The 16327-nt window shown below is 37.4% G+C and overlaps 1 protein-coding gene across 1 annotated transcript; it reads right to left on the bottom strand.

Annotated features, from left to right (window-relative positions):
* Positions 1 to 500: 500 nt before the first annotated feature.
* LOC149217978 ((-)-beta-pinene synthase 1, chloroplastic-like) lies at positions 501 to 7364 on the bottom strand. The gene is made up of 5 exons (XM_089383699.1): positions 7213 to 7364; positions 6132 to 6230; positions 5827 to 6031; positions 610 to 858; positions 501 to 512 (listed from the first exon to the last, which is right to left on the bottom strand). The coding sequence occupies exons 1-5, from the start codon at positions 7362 to 7364 to the stop codon at positions 501 to 503; spliced, it is 717 nt and encodes a 238-aa protein (XP_089239825.1).
* Positions 7365 to 16327: the final 8963 nt, after the last annotated feature.

The raw sequence follows: 16327 nt of genomic DNA, 5'->3' as shown, positions 1-16327 counted from the left end.
ATTCAGATTAGGGAGGTAGTCTTGATGACCGTAAGTCGACATCTGGAAATTGTTTCTCTTTTGGTTCTGGTTTGATTACATGGAGCTCAAAAGAAAAAAGCATTCTTTCCCTCTCATCCACAGAAGCAAAGTATGTTGCAGTTACCTCAGCAGGTACACAAGCTCTTTGGCTCAGAAAATTTTTGGAAGAAATTGGAGAAAAACAAATTCAACCTACAGTGATTTATTGTGATAATGTAATTGCCATCAAGTTAGCAAAGAATCCAGTTCATCACAGCAGGACAAAGCATTTTGACATGAAATATCACTTCATTAGAGATTTGGTGCAGAAGAAGGATATTGAATTGAAGCATATAAATACTCACCATCACCTAGCAGATATCTTCACCAAAGCAGTTGCAAAAGCTTAGTTTTTGGCACTACGAGATAAGATAGTAAATCCTCATTAATCATTTTACCTGGTAACATTTAACAACCACATTACCTAAAAACATCACTTATCACTTTTTAATCTAAAAATAATACATACCAAAACATTAAACTGGATTCTAATCCACCAAATTTCAAAATATTCTCAAAATTTAGTGTCACATGAGAATACCACGTTACCTGATAACATCGGGTATCACCTCGTAATCGAAGTATGGCACATGCCAAGTCATTGAGGTTGGATGGAAAGTCAACTTCCTTGAGGATGTGAGGAGGAAAGGGGATGTCCATCGTCAGCATGGGTTGCAATGCCGATACGCGATGACCAGAGCTAACTTTCCCGTTCTCCAAGTATTCCTCGAACGTTGGCAGATAACCAGTGGTGATACACTTTGCTTCTTGCATATACGAATCAAGATAATCCTCCCACTGCACACACGCAAACAGAGGCAAATTCCGTAATAACTACCGAGTGAAATACGTGGGCGATTCATAAAGAAATAAATGTATGTGGCCATACAGCCTGTCGAGTGTTAGCGCTTGAAATTTCACCTCAGGCTGAGAAAGGTAAACCTCAAGGCTACATCAAACCATTTAGCCTCGTAGCTAGCCCTACGGGGTAGGAGAAGGCTCTCTCCGGTCAATCTCGGTAGATCTTCAATGGGATGAGATGACCAACAAGGTAACACTGATATTAGGCTAGTAAACTGATTAGAAAGGTTGATTTGGGGGTTTTTTGGGTTTTTGGTGGCAATTTGAGGAATTGCAATTTTGGGTGCGGGGATTGGACACAGTTTCTGCAGGGGGTTCCTTGGGGTGAGGTAGGAAACAGTATTGATGCCTTAACTTGAGATGGATGATCAGGAATGAAATATGAGGAGCTAAAGAGAGCAAACAATGACTTTGAATTCCCTTTAGACAGTAGAAAACATGGAAATTAAACAAATTTAAAAGCAGAGCATGGCTAGCATGAATTCCTACTTTAACACTTCATTTGTTTAATGTGCAGCAGTAAAGAAAGGAAATGAATCACATAACAAAGCTTACAAGAACATTGAGAAACACACCATCAACACATGAGTCCACAAGAATCCCAAAGATGACTGCAAAACCCTGGTCTTCCTTAGCCAAAAATTGCAGAGATACAGTGAAAATATACAATGATAGCTTCTCCCTCAAGAGTCCAACCATGAAAATGAGCAAGAAAGTACATAATATAGATGATCTAACCTCTTTCCCTGCCTCCATGGGTCGAGCTCACTATCCTAGGAGCTGTTTCAACCACCTCTAAACTAAGCACTACAAAATAGGCAGTCAAAACAACTTGCCTCTATAAACTTAAAAACCAGTTCATACATTCAATTTTTACCCTTTACATGAATAAATCTTCTAGAAGAGTTACAAAAGGGTAAAAGTGTCTAAAAAGTGTCACAATTACATCAAAGAAGACCATCATTAACCTCAAAAAGTCAAACCAAGTCAAACTGTGCTTTTCCGAGCTGTTACAGTGAAATCTGGCAAAGTTTGCCTGACGGGTCGCGCACATCTGCCTGACGGGTCGCGCACATTGGGAGCTCTGTTTGAGGCACTTGCATGTGTCAAAATTGGGTGCAGGATAGCTCGTTGGAAAGGTCTATGAGTCTAATTTCCAACCCAACTAGAATTTTTGAATTTGGAGGTCATTTGCCCTGTCAAAACGTAATTCTCCCAAGACAGGTTTTTGCAACTCAAAAAAGGGGCAGAAAGTCAAATTTTGCATGTATTTTGACCTTTTGGAGGCTCAAAACTCCATAAAAACTCAAGTCCATCCATAGGCATATGTAACTTTGCATAAAAAATCTAGAAATGCTGAGTTTTTGCAAAAAGGAGCGGCCATGACAAAGGGTCTCACCGGGGGTGAGACTCGTTGAGGAGCCAAAACCTGTAAATTTCCAAAAATGCCAAAATTACCCAAAATTTTCAAATTTTTTTGGGATTTGAGCTGTGGCTAGGCTAATGAGTGCCATGATCCTTGAGAGAAGCCTCAGCCAAGATACGGAGGGGATTTGGCTTCTTTCTCTGTTTTTGAGCCTCGGTCAACCTCCTTTGAAAAACTTTCATTTTGGCTTTGCATACATGCATCCTTGCCCAATAATGATTCTTCATATTCCTCAGCAGCTTTTTCTCTTGGTTGGCCTTAGCCAACAGCCTCTCTAAGTATGCATTCACCTAGATGAGCATTAACTCTCGGTCAGCAGGCAATGGATCACCGGGTCTTCTTCGGTTCAAGACTCGGTCACTACGAATCCTCCATAACTCATCCAGTGCTTTCTCCTCCTCCAACTGTTTGTTCCGCTGCTCCAGGTAAGTGATAGTCCATTGGGCACCCTCAAGTCTCTTCTGCAAAACATCATTTTCAGCTCTCAGATGCTGAATGATCTCCTTTGCCTCTCGGCTAGGAGAACTGGCCTCAAGATCAATGACCTCGGTATCGGGGACTCCTGATGGACCCTCATGAATCATGGGCTGTTTGCCCCTCTGTGGTACCTGTGCTGGTGAAGAAAGCGAGGCCCCTTCCACCTGATGTGGAGATAACACTCGCTGTGCTAATGATGAAGGCGAGACCCCTTCCACCTGATGTGGAGATAGTACTCGCCTGGCTGCTGCAAATAAGGCCCTTGGGCCTTTCTGATAGGTGACCAAAGGTGTAGAGCTGGCATGTCGGGTGACCGGAATATCAGGTTGCTAAGATGGTCCTCCCTCCTCATGAATGACCTCATGATGTGGCTGGGGTGGCACTGTGAAAAACTCACGAGAGATAAACTCCTCCCATGAGATACCTTGCTGTGTCAACTGATGCAAGGCTATGAGCTGAATCAAACCATAATGACATAAGCTCCTATACTGCTGGGCCGGGGTCTTCCTCTGCAACATGGGCACCATCTTCTGAATGTTCTGAAAGAAGAAAACCGGGATGTTCATCATCCTCACTCGGGTGAAGTGCATCAAGAGGCGAATGTGATATGAGTACACTTGTGAAAATCTGCCCTCATAGGTAAAATAGTGCATAATAAGCCTCATGATGGGAGCATACTCACTCCGGAGAAATCTGAATGGAAAAACACCCGCTAAATGTCTCAAGAATGATGGCCGAACATAAGGCTCAAAGTGAACAATATCTAGCAACTTGCGCTTAGGCCACACCTCACCAACATTCAGTATCCCTGTAGCATGTGAGATCACCTCGGGTGTCAATGTAAAATCTACCCCTGCTAGATTGACATGTCCATCATGCAAATGTAAAACAAAGAGGCGGGCCAACTCTCTGTGATGTTGAATCCGGGAGATCCTCTCACAAAACTGATAACAAGACATGTACTGAAAACAAGTCACTGCCATGGGACAAGCCTGTAATTCTGCCAAAGAGGTGGGCTCCTCTCGCTTATGATGTCCACCCTTACCTCCCCTACGAGGCCTCCTCTGTACCTCAACCTCTGTAGATGATGAATGGTCATCACTTTGCTCATAAGTTTCGGTTTCTGACATGGTTTAGGAGCAAAGTGGACAAACTGAACTGCTGTCTCTGCCTGCAAAAAGTGCCGAACTCTATACTGTTTCAAGGGGAAAAAGACATGAGGGAAATGTCAGGGGAGGGATCTTTTAACAAGGAATGGGAATATATAAATATAACAGGGAATTTTTAAGGGAAATGTTGCAAATCATTATGCATATAGGAATACATATTTATAATTGGGAAATCATTTGCAAAGATCATTGCATATGGGAAAAAACATATATGAAAGTGAACATGGGAATATGCATACATGTATTAATAGGGGAAATAGGGAAACCATGAAAAAAACATGCTGACATATTTACCAACATTTTTGCTTTATTTACACATGCATATGGTGGAGGAGAACTAGGGTTTGAATTTTGTTTTTTGATGCTTTGGGAGAGGGGTAGGGTTTTCATTTTTAGTGATTAGGGATGGGGAAAGAATTGCATTTTATTTGTAAAATACTATGGGAAAAGAGATGAACATATAAGTGTGAGTGAAAGGGAAAGGAGGGAAACAAACCAAAGGGAACAATAGCTTGAAACAACACAAACCCTAGCACAATTTGCTCATTAACATTGCAGCCATATAAAGGAGTTCCACTTGCAAAATTTTAATCATTTTAACATGTTCATGACACCCACCATTCATAACCAGCAACCAATCCATGTTTAGAGCACCTACCTCGAACAATTTGATAGCTTGGAGGGCGTTTGAGGGAATTCGTTTGAAGTTTGCAGCAAAACAGTCCAACGGGTCGCGCACCACGCCCAACGGGTCGCGCCCCTCTGACGGGTCGCGCCCGTTGTTTTTCTGAACGGTGGGAGACCCTCTGACGGGTCGCGCGCACCCAACAGGTCGCGCACCTGGCTCAACGGGTCGCGCACCTCTCTGCTGCCCGAAACTGCTCTGCCTTGGCTCCTTTCTCACAATCGCTCTCTCAAACCTCTCTTGCAAGCGATAGGATGCACAATGAGAGTGAAAGGAGGGAATTTAGGCTTTTATAAGTTTCATTTGAAAAAATTTCATTCATAAACCCACTTTCTAATGTTTTCCTTTTGACACTTTATAACACTGATTTTTGGTTTCTTTTATCCTGAATTTGACTCATTGAGTGCTTTGACTTGATTCTTTTTGCAGGTAGATCATCTGAGGGACCTCGGCAAAGGGACCAGGGTTGCATTTTGTCCGCTGAAGACTTTTGAAATTTCATCACTTATTTACAAAAACTGAGAAAATGACCTTGGCTTTAAAAACAGAGTTTTTAAATCCAAGGTGAAAGTTCACTGTACAAGATAAAAATATCGAAGAAACATATTTACAAACCTCCCTCTGGCTTGCTGAGTACTCATGGATTTTCTTAGACATGACCTTGCAGAGATAAATGACCAAAACCCTAGACCTAGGACTTTGACCTCAAGACAAATCAAGACAAGCTTGAAAAGCTTAATGACTGATATGACCTGATCCAGCAAAGCCAAGAGGGGTAAAAATAGACCAGTTTCTCCATCAGGGTTATGGCATGCCTAACGGGATGCAAAATTTGACACTGATGAGACACCTACTAATGCAAATGCAAAGAGCTTTGATCACTGATAGAGGGCTTTCAAGACCGACACTAACATCGAGCATAGTTGAGAGTGTCTCGGCCTTGAGCCTTCTGTGCCTCCGTAAACATTTCATTGACGGTGTTGTAAACCATCATGTAAATTCCTTTCATATATTGTGGAAGGCAATCTGTGGTGGACGGATCCCATATGGTCATTATACACACAAATATTGGTCAAGTGGGTGAATGCAGAAGCAAGCAAATATTCTTCTAAAATTCTTTGGATTCATCATCACCACCTCTTAATTGCGGCTGTGAAAAGTTTGAGCTCGTCAACTGTTCCGAAGAGGTTGTACATATCGTCAAGAACAGTGATAACATGACACGCTTTCGCAAAGCCGAGTCTGAATCCAGAATGTTGAGGCTCAAACGCGATGCAGGAAGCCAAAGTGTAGTACTCCACGTGGCGATGTCGAGTGAAGGTAATCTGAGGTGAACCTGAATCATTCCACCATCTGCACATGCAAATTTCACGGATTTTACTTTATTGGACTACTAAATCCATTTCTTCTTTTCCATTGTAAGGAAGATATTCATCCACACATTTCGCATCACCTCAAGAGGGACTCTAACTCTGTCTTCTTTATGGATTGAAAGATGTTGAACTTCAGTTTCACAAGTTCTAAGAGTTTCTTCGTCTTCCTATTTGACTCCCTGTATCCGTTAAAAATACATACATCGACAATGTATCAAAAAGATGTTAGGTAAATATTTTTACTAGCTTAAATTAGATAATAATAAAAATAATAATAAAATATAATTAAAAGATAAAAATAATATTAATAATTATAATTATTAATTAAAATATTTTGAATTAGTTTAGATCTATTTTAATTTTGAAAGTCAAATCTCTTAGAGTAATTTTTTTTTAGAGTGAGAGAGATTTAATCCCTTCTTTAAATTTATAGTAAATCTAAAACTAAAATAAATCTAAATGAATAATATAAAAAATAAAAATAATACAAAACAAATAAAAAATATTATAATATAATAAATAAAACTAAAATTTATAATATAATAATAAATAGAAAAAGATTTTTATTTTTATAATTTTTTAAAACATATCCTAATGAAAGTTGGCAGCTGAGTCGTTCCGCCCACCGTCGCTAAAGGTACATTGGACCGAGGAGTCTGTCCGACAGATGAAGTGGGTGCAGTAGGAGTAGCACCCTTTGATTCTTTGGTAGGAGTGGCAGCTGAACAAACCAGAGGGCATTCCTTGTAAAGATGCCCAACCTTATGACACCTTCGGCACCTGAACAACACTCCTTCATAATCCAAGATTTGTATGTGGGTGAAGTTCTTCCATTGCAAAGTATTTTTCTCTTCCAACACTTCTCTTGTATCCAGATAAACCATAATACATGCCATAGACCGATTGCCAGAGCTGATGTATGATTTGTCATAATCCAGATAGGAGCCAAGCGCATTTCCGATGCGGATGAAAATGTCTTCAGACCAAAAATGGAGAGGTAATCCGGGCAGCTTGACCCATAGTGGTCGAGCGCCAATTTTTTCCCGTTCTGGATCGAATAAAGGGCTCCAACACTTAAACAATATCGGGGCCATCTCGATATGCCAGTACCTGGAGAGTGCCCAATTGGTGTACTCCTCCTGCTAGAAGTAGAGCGCAAACCATCCCCAAGCCAGCATTTGAACCTCTGGGAGTTCCTTGAAAATGTTCCCCCATATTTCCTTGACCCAGAGGCGAAGGCGCTCGTCAGAATATGCACGACCTCTGACTCTTCCCACTAAAACTCTGCTCGCCGTGTCAACAACTTCCCCCATTTGGACCCCTTCCCCAAATTTTAGAGTTAGGTCCTTGCTTGTAGCCTTAACACACTTTAACTTTTTCTTACCAGTATGCGGCGCGGTCGGGTGATCCTATAAGGGACCCTGTGTGCCCTAATGATCCTTCTAAGGCTGTGAGGTATTATTTCAGACTTTTATCATCGGTGTTTCGAAATAGCCCGAAGGGGAGGAGGAGGAAATCGAATCAGATGCGGGGGGAGTGTGTGGGAGGGCCTGCTGCCATATCAAACCCTATGGAGGAGGGGATATCAAAAGGAGTCTGATGAGGAAAAACACCCAAAGGCGACGGGTCAAATGGGGGAGAGGGTGTCGTGCAAGAGGCAAGCAAGTGGAGGGTAGCCAACGATAGGGGGGAATTAAAGTCCCGGGGAGTCGATAGAGAGGGTAGCGAATGACAGGTGGAATGAGGAAGGACTGGGGCCTGAACAGGAGGGTGGGATAACGTAAAAGTGTGAGAAAGGCAGAAACTGAACCCCATTAGTCGAAGCCTCTAGCAGAGCATTAGGGCACGTCCAAATAGGCTCATAGGGGTGAGGGTCAACATAATAGTCCACCTCCTCCTCTTCTAGGTCTGACATCTTGTAGGCAATCCCGACGATAGCGAAGGGTGTTCCGTTGACAACAAAACCAAAGTGATAATGCCAACCGTGATGGTGAGAATGACAGTGCAACTACGAATATAGCATGCAGAGGGTGTGCATCTGCAGGCAGTGAGGAGGAAATCCTAACCGTGATCCCAGTGCTGAACATGCTCAAGATCCCAACTGCCCATCGTTTCTTCTCCAGCAAAGTGATTTACGAAGATTTGAAAATGAATCTATTTTATATTTTACTGTTAGATTTCAATTAATTTGCTTTAGATTCAAAGCAAAAGATAAACCTTCAGGAATTGAATTGATAGATTGGTATGAATATTTTTTTATTTTTTTTTGTTTATGTTCCTCCTATTTCAAATCCATATGAAACAATTGCAAGCTTTGATGACTCTCCTTCAACTTCTAGTAATATTATCAACAATTCTGATATAGAGGTGCATATTAATCATGATGAAGTGGCCTCAACCATGTTTGATAAATTCCTAAATTTAGTACACACCTCTTACATTGTTAATGATAATCATGCTGATGAACCATTATCACAAATCTCATAAGCATTTGATAGAAAACTACAAGAAGAAATCAGTAATAAACTTGAAGGACTATATGCCACGAAATCTGAAAATCACTATGAATTAAATTCAGAAAATCACATTATAAATCAACAAGTAAAAGCAGAAATTGAAGTTTCCAATAATATGCGATTTGCTGTACAAATTTCTGAATTTGATCATGTTGATCAAAAGACAAATTCAGGGAAACCAAGCAACATTCTTCAAGAAAGCATTAATAAACAAATAAATGATCTGGAATATGTAATTTGCATTTGAAAGAATTTACAAGAATTTGATACTAGAGATATTTTTAAATTCATTGCTTCTGATTCTCATTTCACCTCTATTTTGATATTTTTGCTAATAGCAATTTATCCCCTCTTTACTTTAATGTTGTTTCAAAAAATAGAGAGGCTGATATAAATGAATTGCTAATTAGTTTTTATAAAGATAGAGAATCATCCATTCATCATTCTTTTGTCATTAATGCACATATGCTTCATATTCCTTCTTGCTTTGGTACATCAGATGAGACTGAAGGGAATTCTAGAGAGTGTTGTGAAGTCATTTATGATAATTACTCTGACATTGAGGATGTTGATCTATCTTCTTCTCAAATGAATCCTTATGATCAAATTCAAATCACATGTGAAAATGAAGAACAGTCTAACTCAGAAATTCTTTCAAGTAGTTTTCATTTTTAAACAATTAATCATACTGATGATTTCAACATTCAGGAACCCATTCCAATCTATGATTTTTATCGTGATCGAATTCTCACCCATATTCATAGTCCCGACCCTCTCTTTAATTCACAAGTTTGTGTTTGAAAGAATTTTAATTCCATTATTTTGATCAATCCTTCTGAAGCGGAAATAACATCAAGTCAATCTCAATTGTGTTGTAACAATAATTTAATTACTACTGCAGATAACAATTTGATTTTGTTATTTTTCGTTCAATTATTTTGTTTGATTTCAGAATTACTTTCTATTTTCATTTTTTAATTTTCAAATATCTTATGCTGGCATATTAAGCGGTTCATTATTTAGCACTCAATTGATGCATTGCATGAATGGAAAAATGAAGTTTCAATTAATAATCATGAACATCAAGAGATATTATTCTTCCAATTCCAATTGATGTTCATTTCTAATCACTTGTTACTTTCCTCTCAAAAGCAGTGCTAACAAGAGAGTATATTCTTACAATATGACCAACTATCTAATTCTATTAATGATCTTCCATTGAATCTATCAAACTTCCATCCATACTCCATTGACCCATTTGAAAGGCACTTGGAAAATTTTCTTACACGAAAGATTATTAATAATTTAACATATGTACATAAGTCTGACAAATTTTTGCAGGCCATTTTATCTAAAAATTCATTTCCACAATCTGACCTGTTATCTTCCCCTTTAAACATCTTCCAATCATTAATGGAAATCCATCCAGATTTCTATGATCCAATTGAAATTCAACTAGAAGGGACATTTCAAGGGAAGGTAATTGTAAATAAGCTGCTTTTTGTAAGTATGTTAGCAATAAATGTACATTTTGCATTCAGATTTAGTTCTCTTAGTTTAATTATATTTGTATTTTTGTTACTGATGTTTGACATGTACATACATGCAGGAATTAAAATGAGAGAATGGTTATATTGGAAGTATGACTATACCTAGTCATGTTTCCTTCCATTCAGTTAGCAATAGGAATAGATCAATTTAGACTTAGATTCTTTTTATGTTTGCATTTATTTCAGTATTTCAGATTTTTAATAAGCAAGTAATGAATCCAAGTTTTTCTTGGCATCCCCTTTCATGTTTTGGAAAAGTGGCTTAGAACATATCAAAGTTCTTATGTAGTCAGATCATACACACTTGTGAGCCACTTGATTGTCTTGTTTTTGCAAAAAACTTCATCACATTGTTAAAAATGTTTTTTAATCATATATGAATAAATTCTAAGGAATTGCTATGGCTTGGCAATTTTTGATTCACAAGTATTTCTAAAAGGCTAATTTTCACCACCCTTGTCCTCTAATTTAAATTTGAAGAGGATTCAATTTGAAGGTTCATTACTTAGCATTTTTTATTGAATAAGTAGATGATTTTGAACATATGAAATTTGTGAGAAATGCATGGGAGAACTTGAATATTCATGAGGTAAACTTACATCCAATATTCTTCTAGGCATGCATTAATAGGTTCATCTTCATCTGCTGTTAGTTTTCTCTTTTTCATAGTTTACTTCCTATTTATGTTCTGTTTCTTTTGCAGGTTTTCATTGGCTTGATTTTGGAGACTACAGATAAGCAAACATTCAATCATTTACAATCTGCAACATGTTCACGAAATTATTTGTTGTTTCGTCAGAATTTGGGTATTCTTTAGTTTTTCTTCTATTCATTAAAACCCCGATAGACCTTTAATATATTATTGGAAGATTCACATCAAATCGTTATAATATCATAACTGTCCTCATAATAAAGTTTTGATAAAGTCATTCTCCGATCAAATATTTCTGATAGTTAATATAATTATTAAATGGGTTTTTATTAAAATGCAAAGTTGAGTTGGGCACTTTCTTTTGAATTAAATACTTCAAGAGCTCCTGACCCCATAGGATTTCCACGTAGTAATATCAGAGCTGTTCATATAAGCATCACTCAAAATACTCTGATATACCGATCCTTCGATCCTCTGATATCTCTTTTCATCCGTCCTCCAATATATGACATCTACGATCCTCCGATATCCTCATATCGCCGATCTTTGATATTCCCAATCCTCCGATTCTCCGATAAACCCCTCTTATCCATATGAGAAATTCCTATCAGATGTGACTCTTTTCAACCCCTGAAATCAAATATTCAATACAAGACTTCTGATATCCCTTCCCACTTATATTTTTAGTCGTTACGTTTTAATAATAAAATCCTATTGGTAAGAATATCAAATGTTTCAAAGATACTACCATGAGATTTCTCTGATATTTTTCTTCCAATACGTTCATGTGTGCAGACCCACGTGAATGTACATTTAGCAATAATGAGTCAATAATAATGTTCTACCTCCAATTGATACAACTGAAATAAAACACTTACATTCTTCATTGCTTAGATTTGCTACAAATGGAGGAAAAATTCACACAAAACACTTGCAGTGAATGATCTTATCCATGATTTTATCTATAATTGTTCCGAATATTAAAATTTCCGAGTTGAGTTGAACCATTGGATCACACACATTCATATTGTTTTCCCTTTAGTGATAGTCCTTTCTTCCAAAATGATTCTGAGCCTTTAATTGGTGAATTTTTGAATTCTAATCCTCTACATCTCATTTTTCCGAGTATTTCCTTAGAATTTTGGACTTTCTGACCTGTTGGACCCTTGGATTCATATTATATCGTGTTGATGGTGCTGGACCCTCAAACATGTCAGGGGATCTCCTCAGTAAGAAGTCCCAACTAGACCTCAGACCGTTTGGAGTAGGAGTTCCAATAGTGGGTAGTACGATATCGCCTTGACTGCTATTTCGCGCAGAGGTAAGTAAGATGTCCTTGTTGGAAGCAAGCGTGTGACCTTGCAACAAGTCAAGGAAGGTGCATGAAAGGCTCTAACACACAGAAAGGGGGAAGAGTGCACCCCTTATAAGCCTGCGATAGCACACAACTTGAAAGGGAACCCATGAGCTGAAAGGCATCATGAGATGGAAAGCATGATAGCCAACAATCCAAAGTGATGAGTTATAACAATAACACACTTTGATAAGATTCATACAAACACATAGAGAATAGTCCATATATATATGCGTAAATTACAACGACATACATCGTTAGAGTAACCAGGATAGTCGAACTACAATAACAATATATGCATGAAATGTGTTGGCTCTATTATATTAAAAGAGTGAAAGATCTAATCATACATACAACCATAACATCCACTAGCCCAAATAGTGGAATGTTATAGTCACTGCCACTTGGTCCTCCAAGAGATGTACTCACTCAACACTGTTGAGAAGCCAAGGCTTGTTACAATACACTCCAATCTTTCTCTAAGTTATACCTATTAGAAGCTTGGCTCCCAAAAGCCTATACAATGAGTTATCAGGTTCTATATATAGCAAAGGGTGGGGTGACCCTTGACATTCCCCTTTGTGATTCTTAGCCTACCCTCATGAATCTCCCACTTACACATGCCTATTTACATTCTACTATTGACACTTGGTCTTTAATTTTACAACATGTTCACAATACAATCTGCACATGTACCCATGTGAGACAAAAATGGGCTTGAGTAAGCCATACAAGACATCACTGAGACTCAAACAATTGTGCGAAGACTCACTCGTCAACATCCTCTTGGTGATCGATGGTGGCAAACTGATGCCAAGCTTGGTAGTTTGTTATGGTGTTCGCGTACTTCGTGGTGACATCCTTCTGAAAGAGAACTCTTGCCTGTGTTGGATCCGTTGACTATTTTTTCAATTTCATAATTAAATAGATAAACCCAATGATTTAGCATCAATTAAAAATCGTACTAACCTGATGCATAAATCCTCATGGATAAGATCCTCCATCAAGCCATGGCAAGTATTCCCATAATGAGAGTATAGATGTCATGCTACTTGACCCAAAATAGAAACATCGACTTGACTATGTGGATTTGTTAATATATAATCACTACAATCTGAAGGTCCTCACATGGAGGTTTAAGATATTCCTCCAAAGGATATTGTTTAGAGGCCACTACAACTGAACCATACTACATTAGACTACCTGTGAGATGTGCTATCACAATGCTAGTATCATAAAGGCGATTTAAAAGGTGAGGTACCAGTGGTGGGGTTAGGCATGTGCCTAGGAATAGGAGGGCCCCTCAATGTATTACATCTAACATTTGGTCGATACTAGGTAGATCCAATACCAACCCATTGGAACACACTAATGTCAAAATAGTTCATGTGGAAATAAATTATGGAATCAACCCACAATTTGTGAAGAAGATGTGATGGTACCTCTCTATTATTACAAGGAGGTTTATCGAAAACCATAAGCCAATGACTCATTCACCTCTATTTCCATGGATACCAATCCATGCAAAGACATATCTTCCTCGAATTAAGGGGTTCATTGGATCTAGGATCAAGAAACAACCCCACAATAATTTGTTTGGTGATATTCAAATATTTAACTTTCTCTTTACTTATACCAATGGACATAATTCTCTCATATTGGTCATATATTCAATTATACTTGTTAATTGACCATGGGCATGGTTAATGGAGGTAATAATATTATTAAAGGATTGGCTAATGAAACTTGTGGTGGTTCCCTTATGTTCCTAAGCTCTCCAATCAATATTTTTAATTGATATAAGTCCTTTGTAATCTGTGTCTGTGGGTTGGTATTTGCATTCAGGTAAATGTTTTCTTATGGCTCTTGTAGTGCTACCCTTATGTTTCTAAGTTCTTCAATCAATATTTTCAATTGATATAAATCTTCTGTAATTTGTGTTTGTGGGTTGGTATATGCCTTCAAGTTTTCTTGTAGTTCTATTATGGGGTTGGTTTCTTGATTTGGGTCTAGCTTTTAGCCATCATAATGTTATATAATCAATTTACAATTAAAAAAAATTCTTTACTTTTTTTTTTCTTCGTACATAAAAAGAAGAAGAAAGGAAAGATGAATTATCTTTGAAGCTAAATGACTAGGGAACCTCTAAAGCCTTTTGAGTTGGGAATCTTAAGTAGGGGTGTGCGCATGTTCCAATTGTGTTGGAAAATGGTTAGCAAATGGGAAACCATGCAACCTTTTTTAATACATAGAGGAATGTACATACATTAATTTAAAAAAAATATATGCACTTTATTTTTTAAATAATGTGTGCATGTTCATATGCCATGTCAGAAACTAAACGCGAAGGTTTGACAAAGGTCAAATCTAAAAAGGAGGAACGCTCTCATGTTTATGAGAATGCATGCATGTTCATAAAAGTTCCATGCTCATGTGCTCCCTTTTCACCAAAATTTGGTAGCATCTCCATGTGAGCACCCCTAATTTCTATGAAGACTTCCTCAAACCACCACATGAAACCATGAATGGTTCATAGGCCCTTGGCCATCATCAAATAATGGAAACAAGATCCTTAGGATCTTGCTAAAGCTTCTTAAGCTTGAGATCCTTAGGATCTTGCTAAAGCTTCTTAAGCTTGAGATCCTTAAACAATTACTTGAACTAATATGTAAGAAGTTTATAAGGGGAATTTGGCATTGAGATGAGATTTAGGCACCATGAATACATTTTTGGAGATGTGTGTCAAGGCATAAACATGGTTAAGTAACACATAATGATATTAATCCCTCACTAAACTTTCTTTAGCCTAATAACCATGAAAAGACTTGGAAACAATGACATGAGACGTCTCTAGAAAGTATTTAACATTTGAGTTGAATATGGACAAAATTATGAAATCTTAGACATTGTGGGTAGGTCTTAGGTCCATGACCATAGTTGCATGAGTGAAAAAAGAGACTAGATACTCCTAAATCATGCTTGTCATGCTCAAGAACCATGAACGAGTCCTCGAACCATATAAAAATGAAAATGATTAGTGAAGTATTACAAAGGCCTCAAGTATTTAATAAAGCTTCTCCAGCTCAAGCATGGGGAAAGATGCATTGAAATATCTAAGTAGATTATGACTACTATTAATTGGTTTTGGGAAGTAATGATGTGTCTATGGGCCTATACCATGGTCAAAAGGAAAACAAGTGCCTTATATGTGAAAAAGAACCTTCTAGACCTCTAGTGCTATGAACAATGTCTCCTACCACGACACATGTCCTCTCTATGGAGGTTTGACTCATGAGTGACATTCCAGAAATTTTAATTTAATTATCAATAATCATTAGGTGAATGGTAGGGATTTAATCTCCACAGAATATTCTAGAATATTCTTAGTAGTATCCACAAGTCAAAGGTTGCGATTTATCTCCAAAGAATTTATGCCCTTTTGCTATTTTAATTTAATTAATTAATTCAAAAAAATATCATATGAAATAATATATGGTTTTTTGGGCATGTGGTATTGACAAGACATGATATTGGTCCATGATATTGTAACAAAGCCTCTTTAAAAATTAAAACTCCCCATGAGGATGAATCTCCATGGTTAAGAATCTTGTCTCTTTTTTATTAAATGTATATATATTTAATTTATATATTAATTCTTTTTATCAATAATAATAATAATAATAATAGATATCATTTTTTTTTGGGATTCAACTGTGTTAAGTAAGTCATTCATGTATGACCATTTCCATGAGAGGTAGTCGTAACTAACTAATTTCTCATGATTTTTGAATAGTTCACTTAGTACTCATTGCATCAGGTGATGCTCACATATGTATACTCATTTAAGAATTCACAAGCCTCGAAGCCAATACAACAATATTCATAAGCACAAATCAATACAACAATATTTATCAAGGCATTATAGCTCATTATGTCACTAACATAGATTTTAACCATATATATAAATATATATAAGGTTACCCCACACGTATACTCACTTAAGAGTTCACAAGGCTCGAAGCCAATACAACAATATTCATAAGCACAAATCATTACAACAATATTTATCAAGGAATTATAGCTCATCATGTCACTAGCAAGGATTTGAACCATGCCAAATAACCCAATTGACTTTTGTATAATAATAATAAAAATAATAATAATAAAATTTGGTATAATAATATTTAAGTTTATTAAGTCAATA

Source organism: Pinus tabuliformis, chromosome Q (genome assembly GCF_031772625.1).
Source record: "Pinus tabuliformis cultivar Carrire ecotype Pingquan chromosome Q, CPIR1, whole genome shotgun sequence".
In the NCBI taxonomy this organism is placed as follows: Eukaryota; Viridiplantae; Streptophyta; class Pinopsida; order Pinales; family Pinaceae; genus Pinus; species Pinus tabuliformis.
This window is presented reverse-complemented; position numbering and strand designations above follow the sequence as displayed.

What these genes read in the sequence shown, in the direction of transcription:
- LOC149217978 (XM_089383699.1), bottom strand. Translation starts at nt 7,364, where the DNA reads ATGGGGGAAGTTGTTGACACGGCGAGCAGAGTTTTAGTGGGAAGAGTC. An exon ending in CAAATGCTGGCTTGGGGATG is followed by an intron (nt 6,231 to 7,212) that starts GTTTGCGCTCTA and finishes TAACGGATACAG; the next exon opens with GGAGTCAAATAGGAAGACGA. An exon ending in GAGTTAGAGTCCCTCTTGAG is followed by an intron (nt 6,032 to 6,131) that starts GTGATGCGAAAT and finishes TTGCATGTGCAG; the next exon opens with ATGGTGGAATGATTCAGGTT.